The 22,656-nt window shown below is 49.7% G+C and overlaps 6 protein-coding genes across 6 annotated transcripts; 2 read left to right on the top strand and 4 right to left on the bottom strand.

Moving 5' to 3' along the window:
- Positions 1–452: 452 nt before the first annotated feature.
- Positions 453–6,366, bottom strand: N7489_006167 (DNA-binding ATPase; the record flags this gene model as incomplete). The annotated part of the gene is made up of 4 exons (XM_056711917.1): positions 453–747; positions 813–6,215; positions 6,282–6,299; positions 6,356–6,366. The coding sequence occupies 4 exons, from the start codon at positions 6,364–6,366 to the stop codon at positions 453–455; spliced, it is 5,727 nt and encodes a 1,908-aa protein (XP_056565632.1).
- Positions 6,367–7,665: 1,299 nt separating this feature from the next.
- Positions 7,666–8,332, bottom strand: N7489_006166 (uncharacterized protein; the record flags this gene model as incomplete). The annotated part of the gene is made up of 3 exons (XM_056711916.1): positions 7,666–7,812; positions 7,896–8,032; positions 8,164–8,332. 3 exons carry the CDS (start codon positions 8,330–8,332, stop codon positions 7,666–7,668), a joined length of 453 nt encoding a protein of 150 aa, XP_056565631.1.
- A 51-nt stretch (positions 8,333–8,383) lies between these two features.
- N7489_006165 (secretory pathway Sec39 family protein) lies at positions 8,384–11,274 on the top strand (the record flags this gene model as incomplete). The annotated part of the gene is made up of 3 exons (XM_056711915.1): positions 8,384–9,911; positions 9,963–10,119; positions 10,173–11,274. The coding sequence occupies 3 exons, from the start codon at positions 8,384–8,386 to the stop codon at positions 11,272–11,274; spliced, it is 2,787 nt and encodes a 928-aa protein (XP_056565630.1).
- A 950-nt stretch (positions 11,275–12,224) lies between these two features.
- On the bottom strand, positions 12,225–13,892 carry N7489_006164 (dual-specificity mitogen-activated protein kinase kinase; the record flags this gene model as incomplete). The annotated part of the gene is made up of 5 exons (XM_056711914.1): positions 12,225–12,354; positions 12,408–12,777; positions 12,837–13,128; positions 13,198–13,786; positions 13,810–13,892. 5 exons carry the CDS (start codon positions 13,890–13,892, stop codon positions 12,225–12,227), a joined length of 1,464 nt encoding a protein of 487 aa, XP_056565629.1.
- A 4,602-nt stretch (positions 13,893–18,494) lies between these two features.
- N7489_006163 (GPI anchored serine-rich protein) lies at positions 18,495–19,148 on the top strand (the record flags this gene model as incomplete). The annotated part of the gene is made up of 1 exon (XM_056711913.1): positions 18,495–19,148. One exon carries the CDS (start codon positions 18,495–18,497, stop codon positions 19,146–19,148), a length of 654 nt encoding a protein of 217 aa, XP_056565628.1.
- A 2,270-nt stretch (positions 19,149–21,418) lies between these two features.
- Positions 21,419–21,870, bottom strand: N7489_006162 (uncharacterized protein; the record flags this gene model as incomplete). The annotated part of the gene is made up of 2 exons (XM_056711912.1): positions 21,419–21,742; positions 21,799–21,870. 2 exons carry the CDS (start codon positions 21,868–21,870, stop codon positions 21,419–21,421), a joined length of 396 nt encoding a protein of 131 aa, XP_056565627.1.
- Positions 21,871–22,656: the final 786 nt, after the last annotated feature.

Here is a 22,656-nt window from a genome sequence, read left to right as displayed (position 1 = left end):
AAGATAAGGTTGTGGACGAAATCCAAGGATTTGCTATGTACAACATACAGAAATTAGAATCTCCATCCATTGTGGGGAGAGATCAAAGAAGCTAACAATACATGAAGGGTTCAGAGAATAGAAAGAAGAACGAGCAGAAATCAGAAAGCCTTCCCAGTGGTAGAACAAATACTAAAAAATAAGCAATTATGCTCCGGTCTGCCGTGCAGACAAGAGCTTCCATAGGACGGAGAATGGTACAGTGGCATTAAGCATGACGATCATTTGAGGGTTGTGAGGATATGGGTGTGTTTTCGGGGAGGGTTGGGTCGAAGAGATGTGGAAATGTGAATCAAACGCAGGGGAATGGAAAATGGTAGGTTATGCATCTGACATGCAAGCAAAGAGAGGTAGACATCGGGCCTGGACTGCTGGGGTAAGCTCCAAATCGGGCATGGGCGGCGCAGTATGGATCAATTTTTCATGGTCTCCAGGAACGAATCCAGGTTGTATTCTTCCTGGTACTGGCGGTCATCCCAGAGCTCGCCCAAATCGTCTAGCCAACCCTTCTTGCCCTTCTCCTTGACTTCGCCGTCGATATCAACCATGTCGACTTCATTGCCGGCTGTGTCACTTGGCTTCTCGGCTGTGTCTGCCGTTTCGCCGAGATTGAACAGGTCGAGCAGTTGGTCTGTGTCCATTGTTCCGAGCCCGGCGTTCTGTTGATTGACGACAGTGGAGGCGACGTCGATCTTGAATCGTTGCAAGCTGTGGCGAGGTTCGTGTTAGTGGTTGTGCATATGCAGACTTCATGTGGAATTATAATGACTTACTTCAGGATCTTCTCCTCCAGGGTACCTCGCGTGATCAAGCGGTACACGTTGACAACCTTCTTTTGACCGATACGATGGGCACGGTCCATAGCCTGGATATCTTTCTGTGGGTTCCAGTCGTGCTCCACGAAAATAACGGTGTCTGCACCCGTAAGGTTGAGACCCAATCCACCAACACTAGTAGTCAGGAGTAAAACGTCGTAACTTGGGTCGGTGTTGAATCGGTTAACGATGTCCTGGCGCTTGGTTGCTTCCACGCCTCCATCCAGGCGAAGGTATTGCACGGACGGGAGGAGTTTCTTGAGGACATCGTTCTGCACAATGTCCAGCATCTCCTTCATCTGACAGAACACAAGGGCTCGGTGGGGGCTGACATAGCTTGCGCCTGTATCCAGTTCACCCTCTGCTGTGTGGTCCAGGCCAATGCCGCAATCCACCAGCAAATCTTTCAGGGCGTTTAGCTTGGGCGCGTGGGAAACATCTCTGATGTTCGAACGCTTGGCACTCAGGAAGCTTTGCACCTCGTTGTACTGCTTGTGACCTTCCTTGACAACCAAGGCAGGAGAGTTACATAGACGTCGCATGTATTGAAGCGCCTGGAAGATATGCTCTTTGTCGCCTCGGTCTGCGCTGCCCACCTTATCTGCCAACTCCTTCTGCTCCTTCTTGGTGAAGTCCTCGAACAGTTTCTTCTGCAGTTCACTCGGGTCGCAGTAGTAGTTCTGGATAATCTTGGGAGGGAGATCATTCAAGACTTCCTCTTTCAGACGACGGAGGAGGAATGGCAGGACCTGTTTGTGCAGTGCCTCGATTGCTAAAGCACCTGCCTCTTGTTCCTTGGAAGAGGATTTGCTGAAACGGCTCGCTGCAATTGGCTTGGCGAACCGATCCAAGAAGACTTTCTCTGTTCCCAAGAAACCGGGCATCAAGAAGTCGAAAAGCGACCACAGTTCGAGGACGTTGTTCTGGATTGGAGTGCCAGACAGGATCAGGCGGTGGTTGCTGGCTAACTTCTTAACTGAAGACGTGATCTTGGCCTTGGGGTTCTTGATAAGATGGCCCTCGTCCAGCACGCAGTAGTTGAAGTTGATAGGAGAGAGGATATCGTTGTCATTGCGGCAAACATCGTAGGAAGTTACAATGACATCTGTGGTGGCCAGCAAGGGTTGGAGTCTCGTCCGTTCCGCGGGAGGCCCGACATATGCAATGCAACTGAGGAATGGAGCATACTGCTTGACTTCCTGCTGCCAATGTCCGGAGAGAGAAGGTGGACAGACAATCAAAGAAGGCAATTTTCGAGAGTCTGTAGATTGACTCTTGGCGAACTCTTCCGCTCGCATATGGTGGTCACTCGCCACGATGCAGATGGTCTGCAGTGTCTTGCCAAGACCCATGTCGTCGCAAAGAATACCATGCAGATTGTAGCGGTTGAGGAAAGCAAGCCAGTTCACACCGTCCTGCTGATAAGGTCGGAGCTCAGCCTTGATCGCGACTGGAATTTCGAACGGCTCGACCTTGCGCACATCCAGCATCTGGGACATGAACTTCCTCTCTCGGTCACGGCCTTCCAGCAACTCTTCTGAGAAGCCAGGAGGATCGGGAATACCGGCCTCCAGAGGAACGAGTTTGACTAGGGTGGCGAATGATGTTGTCGCTAGGAGACGCACATCGTTGTCGGAGTCGCTCATTCGACCAAGGACAGGAACCACCAGGAAGATGACGTAGGGAAGAATCCCATCTTCCATAACATGGATCAAATGATAGATGCACTCAATCGCACCTTGACGGTGATTGACATCCAACCCATTGTTAATAAGTGGCAAGACCTTTTCAACCAGCATTGTCATGCCCTTGACGGTGATGACACTGCAAATTGTAGCGAAACATTTGGCTGCTGCGTAGCGAATGACAGAAAGTCGGCACTGCAAACCCTTGGCGATAATCGGCATAAGGTCGATGACCCATTCGTGGAGACCTGGATCAAACTTGGGTAGCAGAGCCCGCAGTGTAGACAGACCATCCACAATTTCTTGGCCAAGTTCATTCTCTGGGTTGGTGATATCCTCGGGAAGTTCATCTCCTGCCAAAGCATCCCTCAATGGCCGTTCGACCAACTTCGCGAGATTCGGAACCTTCTCCAACAGCTCAGGGCCAAACTTGACTGCCAGTTGCTCCAGTGCATCCTTAGCACCACGACGCATAATCCGTGCCTCTCTTGCCTCTCTTTCGAATTTGGCCGCATCTGGATGGTCGCGTCGGTCTTCTTCTTTGCGTAGCGACAAGATTGACTTCTCCAACTGCACGTTGTGCGGGAATTCGGGTGTCTCGGATGTGTCCACACAGCAGTATTTAACCAAGTTACCAATGATCTTGTCCACTGGTCCACGCTTCGTGGCGGCTGTGTAGTGTTCGATAAGGCCTGCCACTGCTGTCGCAGAGCGCTGCTGAAGTTCTACATTCTCCTCCTTCTTGACACTGTCCATCATGCCCTTGATGATGTGGCCAGGCTTCTTGGGGATATCCCGCAACGCGACCAGGGCACCAGCAGTGGCAGCAAGAACACGCATGTCCCGCTGTTCCCTCATCAATCGCGCCTCCTCCACGGCGGATTGGGCAGTGGCACGAGTGTCATTCAAGACTTGGGTAGCAGTGATCCGTTGGGCCGGTGTGAGATTTTTCTTCAACCGATCAAAGTCAGGACCAACGATTTTCTCGGCGTCCGCCAAAGAAAATGCATTAGGCCCAGCTTCTGAGTCGCCCTGAACGACCACAGCCAAGGTTGGCAGCCGGGAAGGTGCCACATGCGCATGATCCCGGAAGGTATTCAGCAATGAATGGCACTGGGAGCGCGCGACATGAAGGTAGCACGCAATGTCGGAATACCAGGATGGGCGCTCGCCTTCGAGAATTGGTCGAAGACGGTCACACAAAGACGAGCGATATTTGCTCTCTGGTCCGGATTGGCGAGCATACTCTTCCAGGACCATGGCCGAGGCAAGCTGGGTTGTGGAAGCAGAAGCATTAAGGCCATCCAGAATTGCCGGCCAAAGGCTAGATAGTTCATTCTTGTCCCAGAAAGATATCAGTGCGCCCAACGCCTTGGCGGCGTAGATCTTGGATCTCAGCATGGTATCTGCACCAACGAGGTCAATATCACCGGAAAGCATATGTCCGTCCACGTTGTGAGCTGACGGCGGAGGTGGCTCTTTCTCTTTCTTCTCCGATTTGCGCCTCCGTCCCACCTTGGTCTCAGCGCCGCCCGGAATAGAAGCAGGGGGAGAGCCTTTGGAAGGCGTGGGAGCCGGGAGAGCGGCGGAGAATGGCAGACCAGACGGTTTGATAAAGAGTGAGGTGTTCATGGGGATGGGGTACCGGGGAACGCCGAAAGCACCCAGAGTCAGAGTGATAAGAGGCTGGATGGAGCCTGATAACTCGTCTTCGGACTTGAATGAACCGCGCATCTCAACAACATTAAGTAGTTCAGACCACACTTGGCCAGACAGCTTCAAAACACCCTCGTTGCGCTCCACGAGAAGATTTTGGAAGATCAAGCGCAATGCCTTTCCATCTACCCAATCTGTAGTGCCCTCGCCCTCCAGCTTCAAGAATGTCATAAGAGCCCGGAGGACAGCCGAGCGAACGCTGGTGATAGTATGGCGGAGGAATGGGTAGAGGCGAGGAACAAGTTTTCCAAAGGACGCTTCCGGATCATCTGCAGCGTTAGCCTTCATAGCATCCAGAACTTGGGAGAATGTGCACAGCTTGGCCAAAAGGTCCATCACAGAGCCTGTACTAGCACTAAGATCATCCTGTAGATTGGAGAGACAGTCCCAGACGATGTTCATTAGAGGGCCAAGAGTGCCAGTCCGGGAGGACACAAACTCCTCTGCAATGGGAACAAGTGTGGCGGCGCTAACAGCGCGGACATCATCATCATAATCAGCGAGGCCTTTCATGACAGCTTCCAGTACGCCATCCATCATGTTGGAATCCTTGACGAGCAAGTCCTTTCGAACTGCGACAAGGTACCGCAGCCCGATCATACCACCATGGCAGACCTCCCATACGGGGCGGTCCAGTCCCAGGTCGGTCTGCATTATGATCCGGTATAGGCATCGGTAGGCCGCTCGAACTGAGTTCGGATGTAGGTGTGAGAGAAGAGCACCAAGAGTCTGGCCCACGGTTTCGCGAATCGGCGCAACCACATTGTCTGAAATGTAGTCACCAAATCGGTCAAGCATCAAAACACAGAGTAGTCGACATGAGAGGTCATCCAGCCACCGGCGATTGAGTGCATCGTTTTCTGAGCGAGATTTTCCATCCAGGCGGCCAGCTGCCGCGCCCTGGACCCTGATTACTTCACGCAGGGCCATTGCCGCGCCATGTCGAACTTCCCAGTTGGAGTCGAAGATGTCCATAGTCAAGAATTCACACATGTGTTCCAGGGGCCATCCTGCACCCTGCTCCACAATATCTGGCAGGATATGAGGTCGCTCTGGGGCGACAGCTCCTTTGAATTCAGTAACAAGCTTAGAATCGTCATCTTCTTCAGTGCGTTCAAAGGAAAAGTAATCAGGTTTTGTCTCGCCGTTGTGGTCATCTCCATTCTCTGCTTTGACAGGATGAGGGGTTGTGGCCAGAGGGGTTGTGACAATATCGGACTGTCGACGAGAAGACAGGTCCACGACACGGACTTTGTTGGCCCCCATCTTAGCGTTCTGTTTGTTTTTCCGTTTGAGCTGATTGAGCTGTCGCTTGCTCAGCCCTCCGTCTTCCTTTGTCGCACTTTCACTAGGCGAGGAGGGCCGGCGGGAGGAAGCTTCATGAAGACTGCTATGATGAGGAATCGGCGGGATAGTAGGCTCATGCTTTGGGGCAGGAGTTACCACTTTAGGAGCCAATTCGATATCCTCGATCAGGTCTTCTTCGAGGTATTCGCCTTCGAGGCCCAGCCTTGAAGTCAAAGTCTTCTTTTGGTGCTGCAGACGGGAAGCTGGCTCCATGGACGCGAGGGAGTACTCGTACTCCTTGCCCGCACTGCCGAGCAGCCGCTTTCCATATTTTAATACGGAAGGGATGTCCAGGGTGTCGAGTTTGAGGAAATCATCGGCCGGAATCGGCTCTTCGGATTTGATCTCGGACTTAATCTCCACATCATCTTCCTCTGCTGCAGACTTGATCTGGAGTCCATCGTCCTCATTTGGATCATGGATATCGGCGTTAGAGACAATCAGTCCAATAGCTTTGGCAGAAGCTGTCCTTGTGTCCCAGGACTTGGATCTGAGGTACGGCAAGATGCGTCCGAGTAGATTGAACAGCTCATCTGGATGCTGTTTCTGCACATCTGCAAGCTGCTGAGCAGCAGTATTACGAATCAACTGAGTACTGCCCGTCTCGAGTAGTCTGTATTGTCATTGGTCAGTGGTCAGGTTTTTCACGTGATCATATGCATTGGGTCCATATACTCACGTGACGAGACGGTCGAGTCTGCATTTGGTTAGCTTCACGTGATAGACGCGTGGTGATTGGATGAAGGGGCTTACCGGGAAGCCATCGCGGGTCTTCACTTTTCTCGCGACTATGCGGCACAATTTGAATAAGGGAAAAAAAGGGGGGAAAGAACACAACAAAGACGAGAGCAATTGCGCGCGACAAAGCGCGCAATTAGGGTGGAAGGACCTCGATATGAAAAACAAAGACCAAACGCCCAACACCTCAAGCCGCGATGCTGAGTCAGCGGGGGGATTTAGATTTAGTACACAAGAGCGAGGGTCGAGGTCACGCAGCCGGGTTTATATCATTGGGGGTGCTTCTGCCCGGCGCGCTGGTCCATGTTTGGGTCACTCCGCCTAGGCCGTTTGTGGTTTAGCGCGGGCGGTGGGCTTCCACTCACAGCGCGCCGATTTTTTTTTCTGCTGTTGGAAGAATCACGTGAGTCCATGAAACGCGTTAGATGACATAGAGCATTTAGCTTGATCGGAAATACCCTAATTTGATGTATTGAAGATGTTGTGATGAAGCGAACTTCCGTGGATAATGCAAGTAAAGGGTTACCTGAGAATCCGTTCAAGCTTTGAAGGAAGGAGCAACGCCAAGACATGCCAGATGGCCTCTTCAAAGTTAAGGAATCACAAACGATCAGCAATGCATGTACATTGATGTAGGTTATAGTCTGATGATATTTTAAAGACAAGTGACTAGATTTCGGTGCAAAAAGTGATGCTTGCCATACTTATATACATATCGAAGGTGTCAAGCAAATTTTGTTGCCGTCCAAATGCATCGATCGACCTCCGCCGAACTATATATTTGCTACGGAGTATATAGATTCTCATCTTCAATCCCATTCCCCTCCCCCTTCCCTAATGCATTATTTTCCTGCTTTCCCCCGCGAACCGAGCACGTAAATCATGCCTACGAGCCCAGGTTGTAGTTATGAAGATAGTCATGGGCTTATCATACCATCTCCAAAGTATGACTCCTTGAAATATATAGAGAAAAACTAGCCATACAAAGAACCCCGGGATAAGCGGCTAGGCGCGTGGGACTGGCAAGGAGACCTATTTCCCTGTGCCCAATCAAAAACCATGCTTATATTGTCCAGTAAGCTTCTGAGATCGGATATATCTCGTCCTACATGGCTGCTTCTGCCATTTCCGAAATCCATTGGACGGAGCACACCAAAATTAAGAATAAACACTGTTTGTCGTTGAATTGGAGTATCATTTCGCACCGACAGACCTGAAAAGTCAACCAGTTGAGCGTTTCTATACAGTCACAGGCTCCGGGCAAAAGTCCCGGCCGAAAACACGGAATCACACGCATTGAAAAATAACAAGCACATCCTTCCCATTCACCGTTGGCTCAGCACATTGGCTGCATCCTCTTCCTTCCCGAGTAGACCCAAGCTCCGGATTTGCTCAGCCTTGGGGGCGTTTTCTCGGGGGTGTGCTGCCTCGGCCTTGCGATAGGCAGCTTGCATCTTCATAGTGCGGAGAGCCTGTTGTTCCAATTTCTCGTTATTAGATCCAGGTCCATCATTCAAGTATACGGGTATCTCGATCGAACGGGGATTGCCCTTACCTCTTTCCGGTGGTGAAGGCACTCATAGTAGTCGTCCAGGGCGGGCACACACTTCTTCTTGCCGCTCGCACCATCGCCTGAGTTCACCACGTAGCAACCAAGAACTTCTTGCCAGAAGGGGTAGCAGCGGCCGGGACCTAGAAAAAGCCATACTGCGTTAGCCGGTTTTATACGCGGGGGCGGGAACTGGGTGCGCAAGTTGTGATCCGACGCCATGGCGGCGCGGCCCCGAGCAGGTTCTCCGAGAATGGGGGAAATGAGCACATACCACCGTTGTTACCGTAACCGGAAGCCATTGTGATGTGTAGAAGAAGGTAATTGAGTAAGTGGTAGGCACAGAGACCGCGAAAAAGGTAGTGATGAAGTGCCGGCGGATGCGACTCTTCCCTTTCGTTTCCGACTTGGTCTGTGCGCCCCGCCGTATGCAACATGGCCATCACCAACTATGAGGCCACCTCACTTGACTGCCCCCTCTCTTTAGCTTGATCATGGCTCTCGAAGAGCTGTCCGACGCGCATGCTATTCTACTAGCTACACACCTCTGTGCAGGTGGTAGTGTGGCGGACCTGCCTATTCTACAGGCCCGGTTTCCCCATTGTTTTCCGTTAGAACGCCTCCTGCGCATCATCTTGACCTTTCTCCCAGAGAGCACAGAGCCCTCTCAGTACACCACAGTGCTACAAGAGCTAGCAAATAGCTCTAACCTGCCATCCGACCGACCGATCGATACCTCTGCCGTCCAGGACTTGTCCGAATCGCTCGCAAGGAAGCGCGTGCGGAAGATTCATTTACGGCCACTGCAACGTCCTGATGAGGAAGACGAGATAGCTTCAGCAGATCCTTTGACCAAATTCCTTATCCACCGGGCGCATTTGATCGACTCGGAAACAGCACTACAGCCTCTCATTCTCGATCTTATCATCCCGTTCTACGAGCACTCACCAATCATTCGAACATGGCTGATATCAAGCTTATTACCATTGCTTCGACTTAACTACGAGTTCTACGCCCATCGCGACGAAACTATATCTCTTGAGATCCTTGAGTCTATGGACGATCAAACCGCGGTCAACATTCTCCTGTCTTTGATGAGCTCCGAAGAGAACAGCATGGACTTGGTCAACAACCTGAGGGGTCTGATTGGACCTTGGCTCTATGGCGGTAATCGGTCAAAACGGCGGAGGCTTAACGAAGCAGCTCAGCAGAGTTCGGTATCTTTCATTGAAGGCTCCGAGAAACCTCAAGCAACCGAATTGGCTGGATGGGAACATGTGAATGAATGGCTAGTGTCGCGGAGTCTTGTCGACCGTGACAGCGTTGTTGGCGCATTCACCCGTTGGGATGGACCATCAGATGTGGATTTGGGGGGATACGACAATGGTGGCACGCAATTGTCCGAAGAGCAGGCGAAAGATTTACAGGTTCGATACGGCCAGTCAGGTCTTGCTGTCGTGTATGCCCATGCCGACTCATCAATGGCTGTGCTGGAGGGCTCGTTCCAGGTATTGACAAGGGTCGCGAAGCTCCTTGATCTTGAAGACAGCTCGTACCTCACACCTGACTCAGAATTGCCATCTGTGCACTATGATACCGAGTCAATGTCCTCGACATCCCGTGCATCTCTATTGCAGAACTCTCTTTTAAGACCGACGAACCCTCTTACCAAACCGTCACCCCCGTCGGTCTCGTTTCTCAGCGCTTTACTTCTCTCCCTCCGTATACTGACCGAACTTGGTCATCTCGTCCCTTGCCGGGTTGCGGCAAATATGTGCCTTCACAGCACCGAGGAAATGCAACTGGCCGAACTCAAAAGCGTGGTGGATTCTACTGTGAAGCAACCGAATTTAAACCAAGACTGGTCTATGGTTCGACAACGATTGCTTTGGCTTCGGGATTGGCAGGCGGAACAGTTCGACAACGCCTGGGATGAACCTTCACCATACCATGGACTTTTCTGGCGGATCCCGCGCGACACCGTTGAGATAGAGATCTTGAAGGCGCTGCTGGCAGCTAAAGGTAATGGGACCCAAACCCACTCTTTGTTGTCAATACTGATGTTTTTTCTAGAGTATGAATTGGCTATTGATATATACACCAACTCCAAATCAGCGCCACTCGAACCTGCCCAAGTGGAAGCTGCGGTCCAAGAGGCCATATTCACAGCGTATGATAATGCAAGCAACGGAAATCGAACCCGCGGCGGAATGAAGAGAGCTTATGATATGTAAGTGGTGCTACTAAAAGAGGATATATCGACTCGATACTGACAACAATTAGCTTACAATCATTCACACCACACTTCCCAGACTCTGTTGTATTCAAACAGATTCACGCCCTCATCGCCGCAACACACGCACTCTCATACTATTCGCTGACCCTGCAGCACGGCGTTCCATTCCAGCCTGTCAGCATTCGTGTCCATCACGATCCCATCCTTCTGATTGAGAAAGTACTCGAGCAAAACGCAAAGAGCTACACCAAACTAGACGATCTTCTCTCTATCGGACGAAACCTAGTGGCCGCAGACGTACCCACGCAGGCGGCATCAAACGAAGCCGAAGACGAGCCAACTCACCATAAACCCTCAAAGGAGCACGCGCTCCTCACTGCAGAACGCCGCATCACCTCTCTAGCAATCGCCTCCGCTCTATCGTCCAACGACTTCGGCACAGCCTACTCCTACATCCTAACCCGACTCACACCCCCGTCTCTCCTCTCAACCTCCTCCCCCCTCTTAAACACCACCTCCGTACCCGACGACATCACCTGGCGTGCCGTCTACAACGCGGGTCGTCACCGCGCCACAACACCAACCCACCCCCCTCCAACCCTCCAATCCCAAATCTCGCACCTCTCCCAGCGAATGGAACTCCTCTCCCTCTCTCTCGTCCTCGTCCCATCCCCAGACCCGCTCCCAGAGATCCTCGGCGCCTGGCGTCGCTGCGACGAAGAGCTCACATCGCTGCGCGCACGCGAGCAGCAAGAAGAAGACCTCTGGGACAGAAAAGGCGACACATTGTCCTCCGTCCCGGGTGGATTCGGGCCCTCGGACTCAGAGCGTGACGCCTTTGATACGGAGCGGCAGCGTGCGGCTCGCCGTGCGCGCGCTGCAATGCCGAACTCTCATCACCACGAGGCGCCCATGGGTCTATTTGAGGTTGCTCGTGGCGCTGCTTTGGCGCTGCATAAGAATGCTTTCCCGCTGAGGGGCGCAGCTGATGGTTCGGCGCCGCTTGCTCCTCGCGACGGTGATCGGCCGCTGTCGCCAGATAGTGAGGGTCATGTTAGGAAGAGGGATATGGTTAGCAATATGATGACTGGGGGCTTGGTTAGTGGGATTGGTTGGGTTCTTGGCGCCGATCCGGTGAATAAGAAGTAGGAGGTGGGGACGATAGGTGTCGCCTGTAACTGAAGGTTAAAGATCCTTGCAGTTACTTCTATGGTTGACGAGGATGCGTATTAAGACCTGTGCTGTATGTAGCTTTTACGATAACAATGAGACATATTTTTCTTAGAAGCGTACGGACTGGTTGTTAAAAATACTTGTTGGAAATGTTTAAACTATCCATGGCTGGTCAACTGGTGGCATATATGTAGTAGTAGGAAAACCTGGAAAGTCTCCAGAGTTGATACGTAATTTACTAGGAGATGGCCGGTTTCAAATAGTCAAGTCCATACGTATATTCTTGTATCCGCATACATATAAACAAAGTCGAAGACAAGATGCAATTGGTATTAAGTGCCTAAGTATGTCCCAAAGGAAGTCTCCAAAGCATTGCAACACTCCGCATCCAGTGCAAGCGACAAAATAGACCCAAAATATAACCCTAAAGCAGAATAGGAAAGTGAGCTGTACACTCAAAACGAAAACGGCGATATACGAAGATGGAGGATATGTCCAGGCTCGAAATGTGACAACAAAAAGACAAAGCAAAAGGAGAGAGACCAGTCCATCGTAAGAAGATGAGGGAGACAGTGAGAACCGAAGGAGAAGGCGAAAAAGGATCGAAGGGTATGCGATGCATGGAGAATGTCAGGCCATCAAGGATCGTAGGAGGTGAAGCGTAGCCGATGATATTCGTGTCGGAAAAAGAAAAAGGGAAAATGGATTTGCTGATGATAAGGGGGTATGAGAGTAATGTCGAGCCCCACGAGTTCCGGCCCGGGGGATCCAGCGGAAAGCACAAACGCAGATGGATACGAAGTAGAGTCGTGATAAACGGGGTTGAGTTGTTGACAGCCAGGTCAATCCTTGGGGTCCAGCCACTACTCAAAAGAAATGCAGCAAAGCAATAAAAGCACCCTCAGGAAGGGTGTTTGGGGACTTGTTTACTCTTTCCAGTCCCACACCTGCTTTATAAAGTTGGCCATGTTGACCTTCTTGTTTCTCATATCCTGCACCCATGGATGTTCCAGCATCCGCCAGGGCGTCGCACGTCGAGGGGGTTCTTTTTCCAAGCTGATAATCGAGTTAGTATAGGAAAATAAGAATTACAAAGACAAAGTACATACCAGCATTCGATGAAGTATTTGAAGTTGTCCGACCAGCGAATGCCATTTTGTGGCTCATCCTTCAACTTGGGAATTGGCTGGCGGACGATATAAGTTAGGAGATCTATTAGCCCTGCACGGGGTTGCATCTCAGTCCCGTCAGCAGGGAAGGGGAATCGGTGCTGTGCGACTTCCAGCAAAGTCACACCAAGAGACCAAACATCGGATGTAATGGTGTATGATTGACCAGTAATGCGCTCGGGGGCCATATAGTAGGAAGTACCAATGAAGGTGTTGGCATCACCCTTGGTGCCGAATTCACCGCTGACACCAAAGTCGCAGAGTTTGACCTTACCATCACGGCACAGGAGGATGTTCGATGGTTTGATGTCTAGAAAAGCATTAGCCACTCATGGTCAATGTATACCGGGGGACAATGGTCCGCCATACCTCGATGAATGATCTTTCGGCTGTGGAGATAGGTCAAGCCATTCAAGACACCTTCTGCCACCTTGCCAAGGACCTTCTCTCCGGTGCGGCCTCCAAGCTTTTTGACTTCTTTGTAGATGCTGTCTAGACTTCCACCTTCACAGAACTCCATGGCGATAGAGATGGTGCCAGTGGATTTGTCCATGAAAGCACCATAGTAGCGACAGATGTGGTGCGAAGCGCAGTCTTTGTTGAAGTTAAGCTCACGAACAATTTGTTTCTTGACATCAGGGTTGGGGTCCGTGGTAATGATCTATGATGGAATGTTAGCCTCTATCACCGAGCGGAGGTATACAAAAATTGACTAGCCAAAGCGACGCACCTTCAATGCAAAAACGGTATTTCCTTCCTTGAGTCGGCATCGGGTGACAGCTCCGCCAGCACCCTCTCCCAGACTGCCCAGTTCAACAATCATATTCTGTTCACTAGCGGCGTGCCAGCCTTCGTCATCAAGATCGTCCACATCGAGGGGCCGGCCCTTTTCAAGACTCAATTTGTCCAGATCGGGGAGGAGGCCGTTCACATTGTTCTCCCGATCCCCATTCTCGCGATCTGAGTACACTGAACTAATGGCCGATGAAGGATCCGACGAGCCATCCGGCTGTCGGAGGCCCATGGCGAAATTAATCGTCGAATATGAAGGGTTTGAAGAGGCTGGTCCGTTGGTCTGGATTTGTAGACTGGGCGCACCTCCACCTCCTAGACCATTTGTACTCAGTGGGGGCGGGGCTGGTCGGCCGTTTGGCATAAGGGCTGGCTGGGATACATTCTGCTGACTGCCCATAGGAGTCGCGAGCTGCAGTCGTGGGGGTGCTGGTCGACCCGACGAGCGAGGCTGAGGTTGGGGTTGGGGTTGGGTTTGGATCTGAGGTACTTGGGCGGGGGCGGGATTGCCATTGACGGGTTTGGCGCTAGGGGAGGGGGAATGCCTAACGTGAGCTTCGGGGCTCGTGGGCTGCCATTATTGTTGCGAGCGCCAGGAACTGGTGGACGAAGGAGAGGAACCGGGGACGACATGGCGAGATTGTTTTGCCTTTCGCCAGGCAAGAACAACTCGTTCGGATCTGCGAGAGTAGCCACAGTGTCGATCTTGGACCAGTTCTGCCTTGGAAAGACCTGGGGAAAGGCGGGTTGAAGCGAATGGAATATGTGAAAGGCAGAACAGAAGTAGAAACAAAGACAAGAGGTACTGGCAAAGGCAGAAGTAGAGAAGCAGAAGCAAGAGCAGAAGCAGAGATAAGGTAAAGAACAAACGAGTGGAGTTGGAAGTTACCGAGAGATGCGGCAGGTGACCAGTTACTCCACCATATACAATATAAGAAATAGAGGATTCCTTCGTACTTCTTAAGTGTCAAGTATTTAGGATCTAGTTCCAAAAGAGTTTGTAGGACTTGGAAACTGTCTAATGTTGTAGTTGAGAATATTAATAGAGCGACACAGCCGACCACAGAGGGTCGGGCGGTGGTGGGGCCTTGATGTTTCAGAAAGCGCCTGAGCTGAAACACATGTCTACGATGTTGTATGTACGGAGTATGGACAATTGTGAATTTTCGATGTTCGAAATGCTCGAATTCTTTTTGTGTATACAACATTATATTCAGGGAAATCAGAGAATTTTCCCGAGTACCATGGTTCATGTTTCCCCTTTTTCCAAGGTATTCGATTTTTATATCAGTCGAAGTCCACAGGTGAAAGGTATAGTTACAGACAATATACATGTCCAGGGTATGCATATAGAGCTCAAAGTCAAAATCAGAAAAAAGTAGATCTCTCTGTCAAACGTCGTAAAAGTAACTAAACCTTGGAACTTACGTTGTTGCCTTGGAGCCGCAATAACTGGGTTCACTTACAGGCAAACTGTGGCGTCGACATCATTGCCAGCACATTCAAACCCGTCCCCCACCTGAACACGACCTATCACAGGCCATAGAGGTCTGACCCGGCTGGACAGCCTTACAGAAGTACCGACTTCTTTGCAATTTACTCTGTATGGAGCAACGTGTTGGATGATGCAATCTTCAGTTTCCAGTTATATTGGGCCAATATATCAAAAAATACTACGGAGTAGATTAACGGTAGATATGTCATTGAGGGGCTATCCAGGGCTAATTCCCGTCTAATTCCAAGGCTACGATTCGATCCCTTGGAAGGGTGTGGCTTAGCCCAAATCTGTGGCCACGCAGTGAGACCCGATGATGACATGGGGCCCGGAAGCCCTAGCCGATCCGCACCAGTAGCATTTCAGTCTCTACTCCGTAAGGAATACTGTTTCCCCAATTCAAAGGATTCAATGTGATTTAAATTAGACCGGATTCCTGCCGGAGAGCCGATGCCAAGCCCCATATATGAGGTCAATCGTACGAACATAAATAGTACAATAGCCCCGGTGTGGATATCTCAAATTGAGTTCATCTGAGACGGTAAATCTCGATCCAATTTGGATATAAAGTCCAGGAAGCTTGAGAATGTACGCAGTAGATCTAAATATATACGGAAAACATAGGCTCTATCGGCAGAATAGTTGATCTTGCATAATGTTTCACCTAGCTAATATAGAGGAGGTGATATCATGGAAATGTCTGACGAAATCGTGTGTTTGTCTTAAGAAAGCTTGTTTATACCAATAACCCCGATGATGTATTCCTAGGTTAGTGAAATGGGAGATACAGCCCTGCTTCAGTCTCACTGTCCCTTTAACATGACAATAAAACAAATCAAAGGTCATGGCAATCATCGATCCATGGTAATTGAGAAATTTGTAACGCATTTGAAAGGCAGCGTGCAAAGCAGCCAACTGTTTTTCTTCGATCCTTTCAAAACAGGCTATACCGCACGAGCACCTACAAGTGCTGTCTTGAATTACACGGTACCACCGAGCCCATTGTGGTACCAAAAAAAATGACTCCGCGTACGCTGTGTACCTAGACTCTATGCGAAGTACTATTATCGACAGGAATGAATCAAACGAGTTCATTGTTCTTCTTGGTGCCGCTCGCTTGTGTCATCAGCGCTAAAAAAAAAAAAAAAATGACGCGTCGATGCTGATCGGTCGGGTAGGGTGATAGATACGTGATTGTAGATGGCGATCACATGAAATCGAAGCTGCAGTCGACTAGGCGATGTGATGGAGACTTGCATCAACACAGGATTGATGCCTTGGGCGCTAAAGACATCATTCTACAACATAGACCTGTCAGTACCTTCTTTGTGACTGGGAACAACCTTGAAAAACTTATGGAATTTATCATATGAAGGTCCAGGGGGCCATTGAGCAGTAGAAAGTCGACTTGGTTGTCATGAATCTCTTGACTTGGCCGATGTGATATCTGTCTCTTGCTCACGGCGACGCGCAATGGGCAGGGAATGTCAAGAGATGCCTGGAAAGTAGGATATTTCCAAGCCTAGAATGCGTTATGAGCGGTGAATTAAGGTGAAAACTCCCTACCCTGAGCATCAGAGAGAGACTACTGAGGTCAAATGAGGAAGGTCAAGGAAATCCCATGCGATAGGCGAGGATGAACTCCGGAAAAGGTCCAGGTCCACCTGAATCATTATCCCACGAACATCCCTATCATTGAAAATACGGCTGAACGTTAGGCTATATATATCAAACACATCCCCACCAATAATTATATCCCACAAAGCTAATTGTGGCTAAAGATAGTACCAAAGATGAGTATGGGGTTGATAAGGGTACCATACCATACAAAGCACGTTGCTATAGAATATAGTCCCGATCTATTGAAAAAGGGACCATGAAGAGCAAAAATCCAATAGCGGCATGTGGAGTCCTGGCCACGAGGTCGACGGAAACAGCTTGGTGCGAATAACCCCTATCATGGAGTCGGGACAACGAATTGGTCGAAAGTCAAGGACATAGGGACTGCGGAGTAAATGATAATTGGCTACACCACGCATGTTGTTTCCTGGACTGGACTGCCCAGGTGTACGAGTACGTACCCTGGCTTGCCCTGGCGGTTGAACCGCTTTGAAAGTGTGATCCAAAGTCTCGACTCAGGAACAGGATGAAGATCGACACGCTTTGATGCTGCAGGCTCCAACCATATTGTACTACTTGTAAGGATACCGATTTCAGGGTATGGAGTACTCCGTACATATTTCGCAGACAGAAAGTAAAATCGACTGTGCAGCTCGAGTGGTGTACGGAGTAACCGACTCAAAATTACTGCATATGCGCCATGTCAGGGACACCCAATCACACGGCCAGATCCCGAGATTAGTTTCTAAAAATGCGCTTGGGCATTGTCTCTCGCACATTGCCTAGCACAGGGGGAAGATGCAAGCATCATCAAGCACTGGACCCAGAAGTAAAACAATGCGGTCTAGCCGTTATGGCGTGAAGCGAGACCTTCCAAGGATCCCGTTGCGGGGGCAATTCGCAGGAAGTTGAGGTGTGGCGTTCTCCAGGTTTACCGGCTTGTTTCTATTAAAATCGGCCGAGTTATAATGTTACACTGGTTACTCCGTACTCCGTACACGATGGGGAGAACAGTAAGAAACAGCAGTTGTCCTATGCCAGGATACATGGTCAACGTATAAAACAAAGTCTCGGACGACGATATACTCAGTGGCCCGGAGGACACAGTACAGTTCCATAAATAATGAGCCACAGAAATCGGTAATAATAGTTAAAATGTACTAATGTAAAGGCAGTACGGAGTACTCCGTACATAGTAAGTAATAATACAAAGGGTGTCTCGGCGCTTCGCTCCGACAAAGAAAGAGAAAAGGTTTGGATTCCATGTTAAGATGAACTTCCGGAGTAAGGACCAATCCCATTTCGCAAGTCCAGTGCACATCATTGTGGATTTGTCCTTATAACATACACAATACGTTCTCTTGGCGAAATAAATGGCGGGCTGTTCAGGGGTAAGTGGAGATGAGAAGAGACCCACGGGGAAATGCCAACAACTGGGACGACAGGAACGGGTAGTGGATCGGCGTTGCGGTCTGAAACATCAGAGAGAGAAGAGAAAAACATATCTGAGAAGAGGTAGAAATTGTAGATTTTATGTATTGCAGTCTAAGTCCTAGTATGTACATCTTATAGGAAGTTTGATGATGTATACTATACTCTATAGAGTATACTCCGTAAGGGTGTCTCCAATATCTAGAACGATCGTCAAAAGTTAGCGCTAGAAACACTGGGTCAAAATTACCAACCTGGTAATGAGAAACAAAACCCCCCTAACATCTGATCCAATCATAGAATTGTATAGAATTGAATAAATGAAGGCTTGTGCGAGGGTCAAGTTCCGGGTACATGGCAGGTTGCGGTGTGGGTTAGTGGTGGATTAAGTACCCAGTACAATTTGGTCTTTGTTCTTTTCCCCTTTTTTTAGGGCCAAAACAACCAGAAAGCAAGTGGCTGCTGATCTCGACACTAATCTCCCTGTTCATACAAAGGCCCCCTGCCTCCCCCGTGCGCTTTTTGTTTCTTTCTTCTCTCCAAGTACATTCTTCGCAAATTCCAGTCACTCTCTCTCGACTTCGGTCTTCCACTCTTTAAACAAACACTCACTCTCTTTTCAAAAGCTACGCTTTTATATATACCTTTTTGAACATCACTTTTTACGTCTTTCGTACATAACATTCAAAATGCGTTTCACTACTGCCACTATTGCCTTCTTCGCCGGCCTTGCCATTGCCGCCCCCGGCGCCGACCAGACCGTCTACGAGACCGATGAGGTGACCATCACCTCTTGCGCTCCTACTGTCACCGACTGCCCCGGCAACAGCGGTGCCGGTGTTGAGCCCACTGGCAGCACCACCCCCTCCAGCGTTCCCGCCGCTGTCACCTCACCCGCTGGCGAGGCCCCCGTCTCTTCCGCTGAGACCCCCGCCTCTTCCGTTGAGACCCCCGCCTGGTCTTCCGAGACCCCTGCCTGGTCCTCCGTCCCCACCTGGGCTCCCAGCGTTCCCGCTCCCAGCGCTCCCTCCAGCGCCCCCAGCGCTCCCGCTCCCCCTGCTGGCACCCCCGTGGTCTCCAACAGCGTGATTGCCGTCACCACCTGCGTGCCCACCGTTATCTACTCCACCGTGCCCGTTACTGCCACCACCCCCGCTGGCAGCAACGTCCCCCACGGCCCCACCGGTGGTGTCCCCCACGTTCCCTCCAGCAGCAAGGGAGTTGCCACTGGCACTGCCTCTGTTTCCCCCGCCACCTCCTCCCCTGCCTTCAACGGTGGCGCCACCCTCAGCGGCTCTCTCGGCTTCGCCGGTGCTGCCGCCGTTGCCGCTTTCTTCCTGTAAACGACTTCTTCCGGATTTCTGATGCACTGCTACACCTAGTTGGATCCATCGGGTCTAAGCCTGGCGTAGTTCCTGTGTCGAACTGGAGTGGTTGATTAGAGGTGTTGCGAGAACAGAATTGTGTTATTTAGGGTTTCTGGTGATCTACTTTTAACAATTGTTGCTTTCTGACTGGATATGTCTATCCCTTTTTTGCTTTTTTGATATACATATTCCCTTTTATTTCTTCTCGGGCTCTCCTGGATAGCTTCGGAGTTGTGCGAAGCTCGCTTGGTGGCTTGAGCACGACCTTAATGTAAACCATGACAGCTTTTCACATTCTCCCTCTCGCCAGCGCCTGTAGCCTATTTGGAATGTATCACTTTTACACATTCATAATCCCATAATTTTAGACCTCTTCTCATTTGGACAAGTTCACTTTGAGCACTTGTGGAGTCCATCCTGCTAGTATTGGCCATCGTAATCAGGTACGTATTATTGGTGGGAAATTCGAGTGTTTATTGCCCTTGCCCGTGCCCCTGATCCTGATCCCATATGCGACCTTGGTTCTTGTACTTCCTAGGCTGAATATTGCACAAGTTACAATTGCAAAGGCAACTGGAAGGCTGAATGTCGAAATTCAAATTCAACTGCTTAATCCAAGCAACGACTATTGGGGCTGAACTATGCTTGAGTCTGAACAGCTAGAGTCTTACAATCGCACCTCGGTGATGTATATTGACTTTATATGTACTAACAATGTCTTAGGTAACTATACACAGAGTTCAAGTTAGTATCTAGTCCACATGACACCGGTCAAGGTATTGCCTAATACGTGTTTCTTTTCCAAGTTAATGGCAATTGCTGTTCTTATAATTAACATTCCCCTCGACCTCCCCGCACATTCTTCGTAGTTTGCTGCCACAGATGAGTCTATTATAGTGTCTCCCTTCCCCACCCTTGCGAGCTCGGTGTCTTCATGGATAGAGTATGGAGTACAAGATAAATAACTACAATATTATGGAAGGTTATGCATGGAAAAGTCATTCCGCACATGTCAAGCCGCTTTCGCCTATATTCTACATGTAGTCAACAACATCAATAAGTGAGAGGATATCTCTAGGAAAAAGATGTATAAAAGGATATCTGAGAAGTCATCTAAAAAGGACTGCTGGACACTAAAATAGATATATCAAGGCCATATAAGCGAGCATTCCTGTCCTATGTACTCCGGACACACGGGTATAAAAACTGTCTATAGTAAACGATTGGCCGCCAAAAATAGACAGCCCCACTATTTCTGAGCTCAGTGCACCCGAGGTCGGCTTGTTCCTTGATCGAACGGCCTCTCACCTTCGAATCGAGTGTCTTTTAATGCCATTACACTTCCATTCAGAGGGAAAGAAGAAAAGATTCAAAGAAGTGTACTATGATACCCGCGATTACTCTCACGCCTCAACATATATCGTGTCCGAACCCTGAAATACGGGTATTGTGGACCTGTGACGCCTTCTGAATTGTGATATACGAATCTTGGAAGTATCTCGGCAGGCTTGGCGTTTCTGCTGCTCTTCTAGATAAAACACATTGGGGACGAACATACTCAGTTGAGGCCATTGCAGTGAGAATGAGAAAATGCGTGACCCCTTGTGTGAATGCGTTCGGACCCCAAATTGTATTCTGAGCAGACTAATCAATCTGGGATTATGGTGGGATTCTCTTGATATCCTTCTTTTATCCTTATGGGACTCCGTGACCATTGTCCTGAAAAGGAGCGGTACAATCTCGCGTTCGGGCAATTGATTTTCAGTGTTGACTTCGGGATGCCCGATGGACAAGAACAATGAAAGATCATCGGTTGTTGATTTTTTGGCCCTAAGGGTAATCCTTCCCACTGCGCCCCTCTGAATCTGCCTTGATTTGCCCTTCTTTGTGTATAAGCTGCATAATTAGTATGTGTTATATCCTCATATCCGGGGAAGAGTTGATGCCCTTTAAGACCTATCCGCCCTAGGACCCCTTTATTCCAAGTACTATTCGAATCTCGCTTGGATACGAGCCCTCCGTGACGGTCCACTATTGAACCCCTCCAAAGTTAATATAACTCGTGTCTAAAGATAGTGTATCAAGCCATATATATGATCTACTTATCCAAATCCCTGTTCTACCGCACAATGCTTTTCTGTCTATCCCAGCGACGAACTCGCGAGTCTCTCAAACCACCCCCGATCTCGATTATCCTCTCATGGATCTCTCGTCCCTCGAGGGCGCGCCGATAGTCAATCCAAGATTCATTGTTCCGCCAGATACGACGACCCCTCGTATTCGTACACAGTCGCGTGCTTCCATTCAACATTTGTTCTCAAAACCTCTACCACCGAGACCCGCTTCAACGGACGGTATCTCGCCAACACAGCATCGTAACACACTACAGGACTGGCCACTCGACCTGTCCACAATCGATGGCAATATAAAGCGGGCTTCGGCCCGTAGACGTACGAGGCCTCCGCCGAACGAAGTGTCTCCCGACTGTGATCCGCGTGGACGCGAGATGCGCCCACGTATACAACACACTCCACGTCCCCCGTGCGACCGCGGAGCTGTGTGCCCCTCACCTGGCTTGAGGATGAAAAGAAATGGTTGGTTGGGGAAATATATATACCTCGCACACCTGATTCTCGGCCGCGAGATGATATAGCGTCTTCTCGATCACCGGTCTCTCCAATTTCGCCCATTTCACCATGGCAAGACATGTTTCAACGTCTTGACGAGCACCTCGAATACAATAATCGTCTTTGCCGGGAGAATCTGCTGAGACAGGCCCCGTCCTATGATGGACACAGACTTAGTCAGACACATGACCCAGATTTAGGAGATGATCGGGTTTCCAGATGGGTTGCAACAGCTCGAAGAATGCATGAGAACCGCAGAATTGGAGGTGATTGAGCGTGATACCGCTTTATTTGGTTAAAGCTGTAACTTTTCTGACCTGTCATGAGAATATATCGATCGAGGGCCTGACTCGCTCATCTATGAATAATACCGAACGAATAGGCATTAGGCAGTTTTGACTTTTCTTTGAACCAGTTTTCAGTGGGAAAACATGGGCACCGCTTATAAGAGAAAGGGGGATAATATCCACCTGGCTTGATCCCAGACTGTCTGACTCTTGGGTCGGGTAGCCTCTCGCTCAGGGGTATCATGACTGCAAAGCGGTGTTCCTCATATCTATAGCCTTATAGAATTGTAGTTCGCATCCTTTCCTTCGCCTATTTCAAGAGTATAAAGCACATACCGTGTTCTCTAGTCACAGCGGCTTTCTGTTCTAGATGGAAGCATTCAGCCTATCCTTTCCGAGGTCGGCTTGGTTGTATGAGTTATTATTATATCTTTTGTGAGACGATGAAACAGAATCGTAATCCCCATTTCTTTTACTGGAATTGGAGCCTTAGCCCGATATTCTATATCTCTATGGTGCCTTGTCTTATTTTCCCCACTGTTGTATCAGCCGTTAAGCAGGTCACCTGCT

This window comes from Penicillium chrysogenum, assembly GCF_028827035.1.
Source record: "Penicillium chrysogenum strain IBT 35668 chromosome Unknown utg000004l_segment0_segment0, whole genome shotgun sequence".
Lineage (NCBI taxonomy): Eukaryota > Fungi > Ascomycota > Eurotiomycetes > Eurotiales > Aspergillaceae > Penicillium > Penicillium chrysogenum.
The sequence above is the reverse complement of the archived record's forward strand: the minus strand, read 5'-3'. Positions and strand labels throughout refer to the sequence as shown.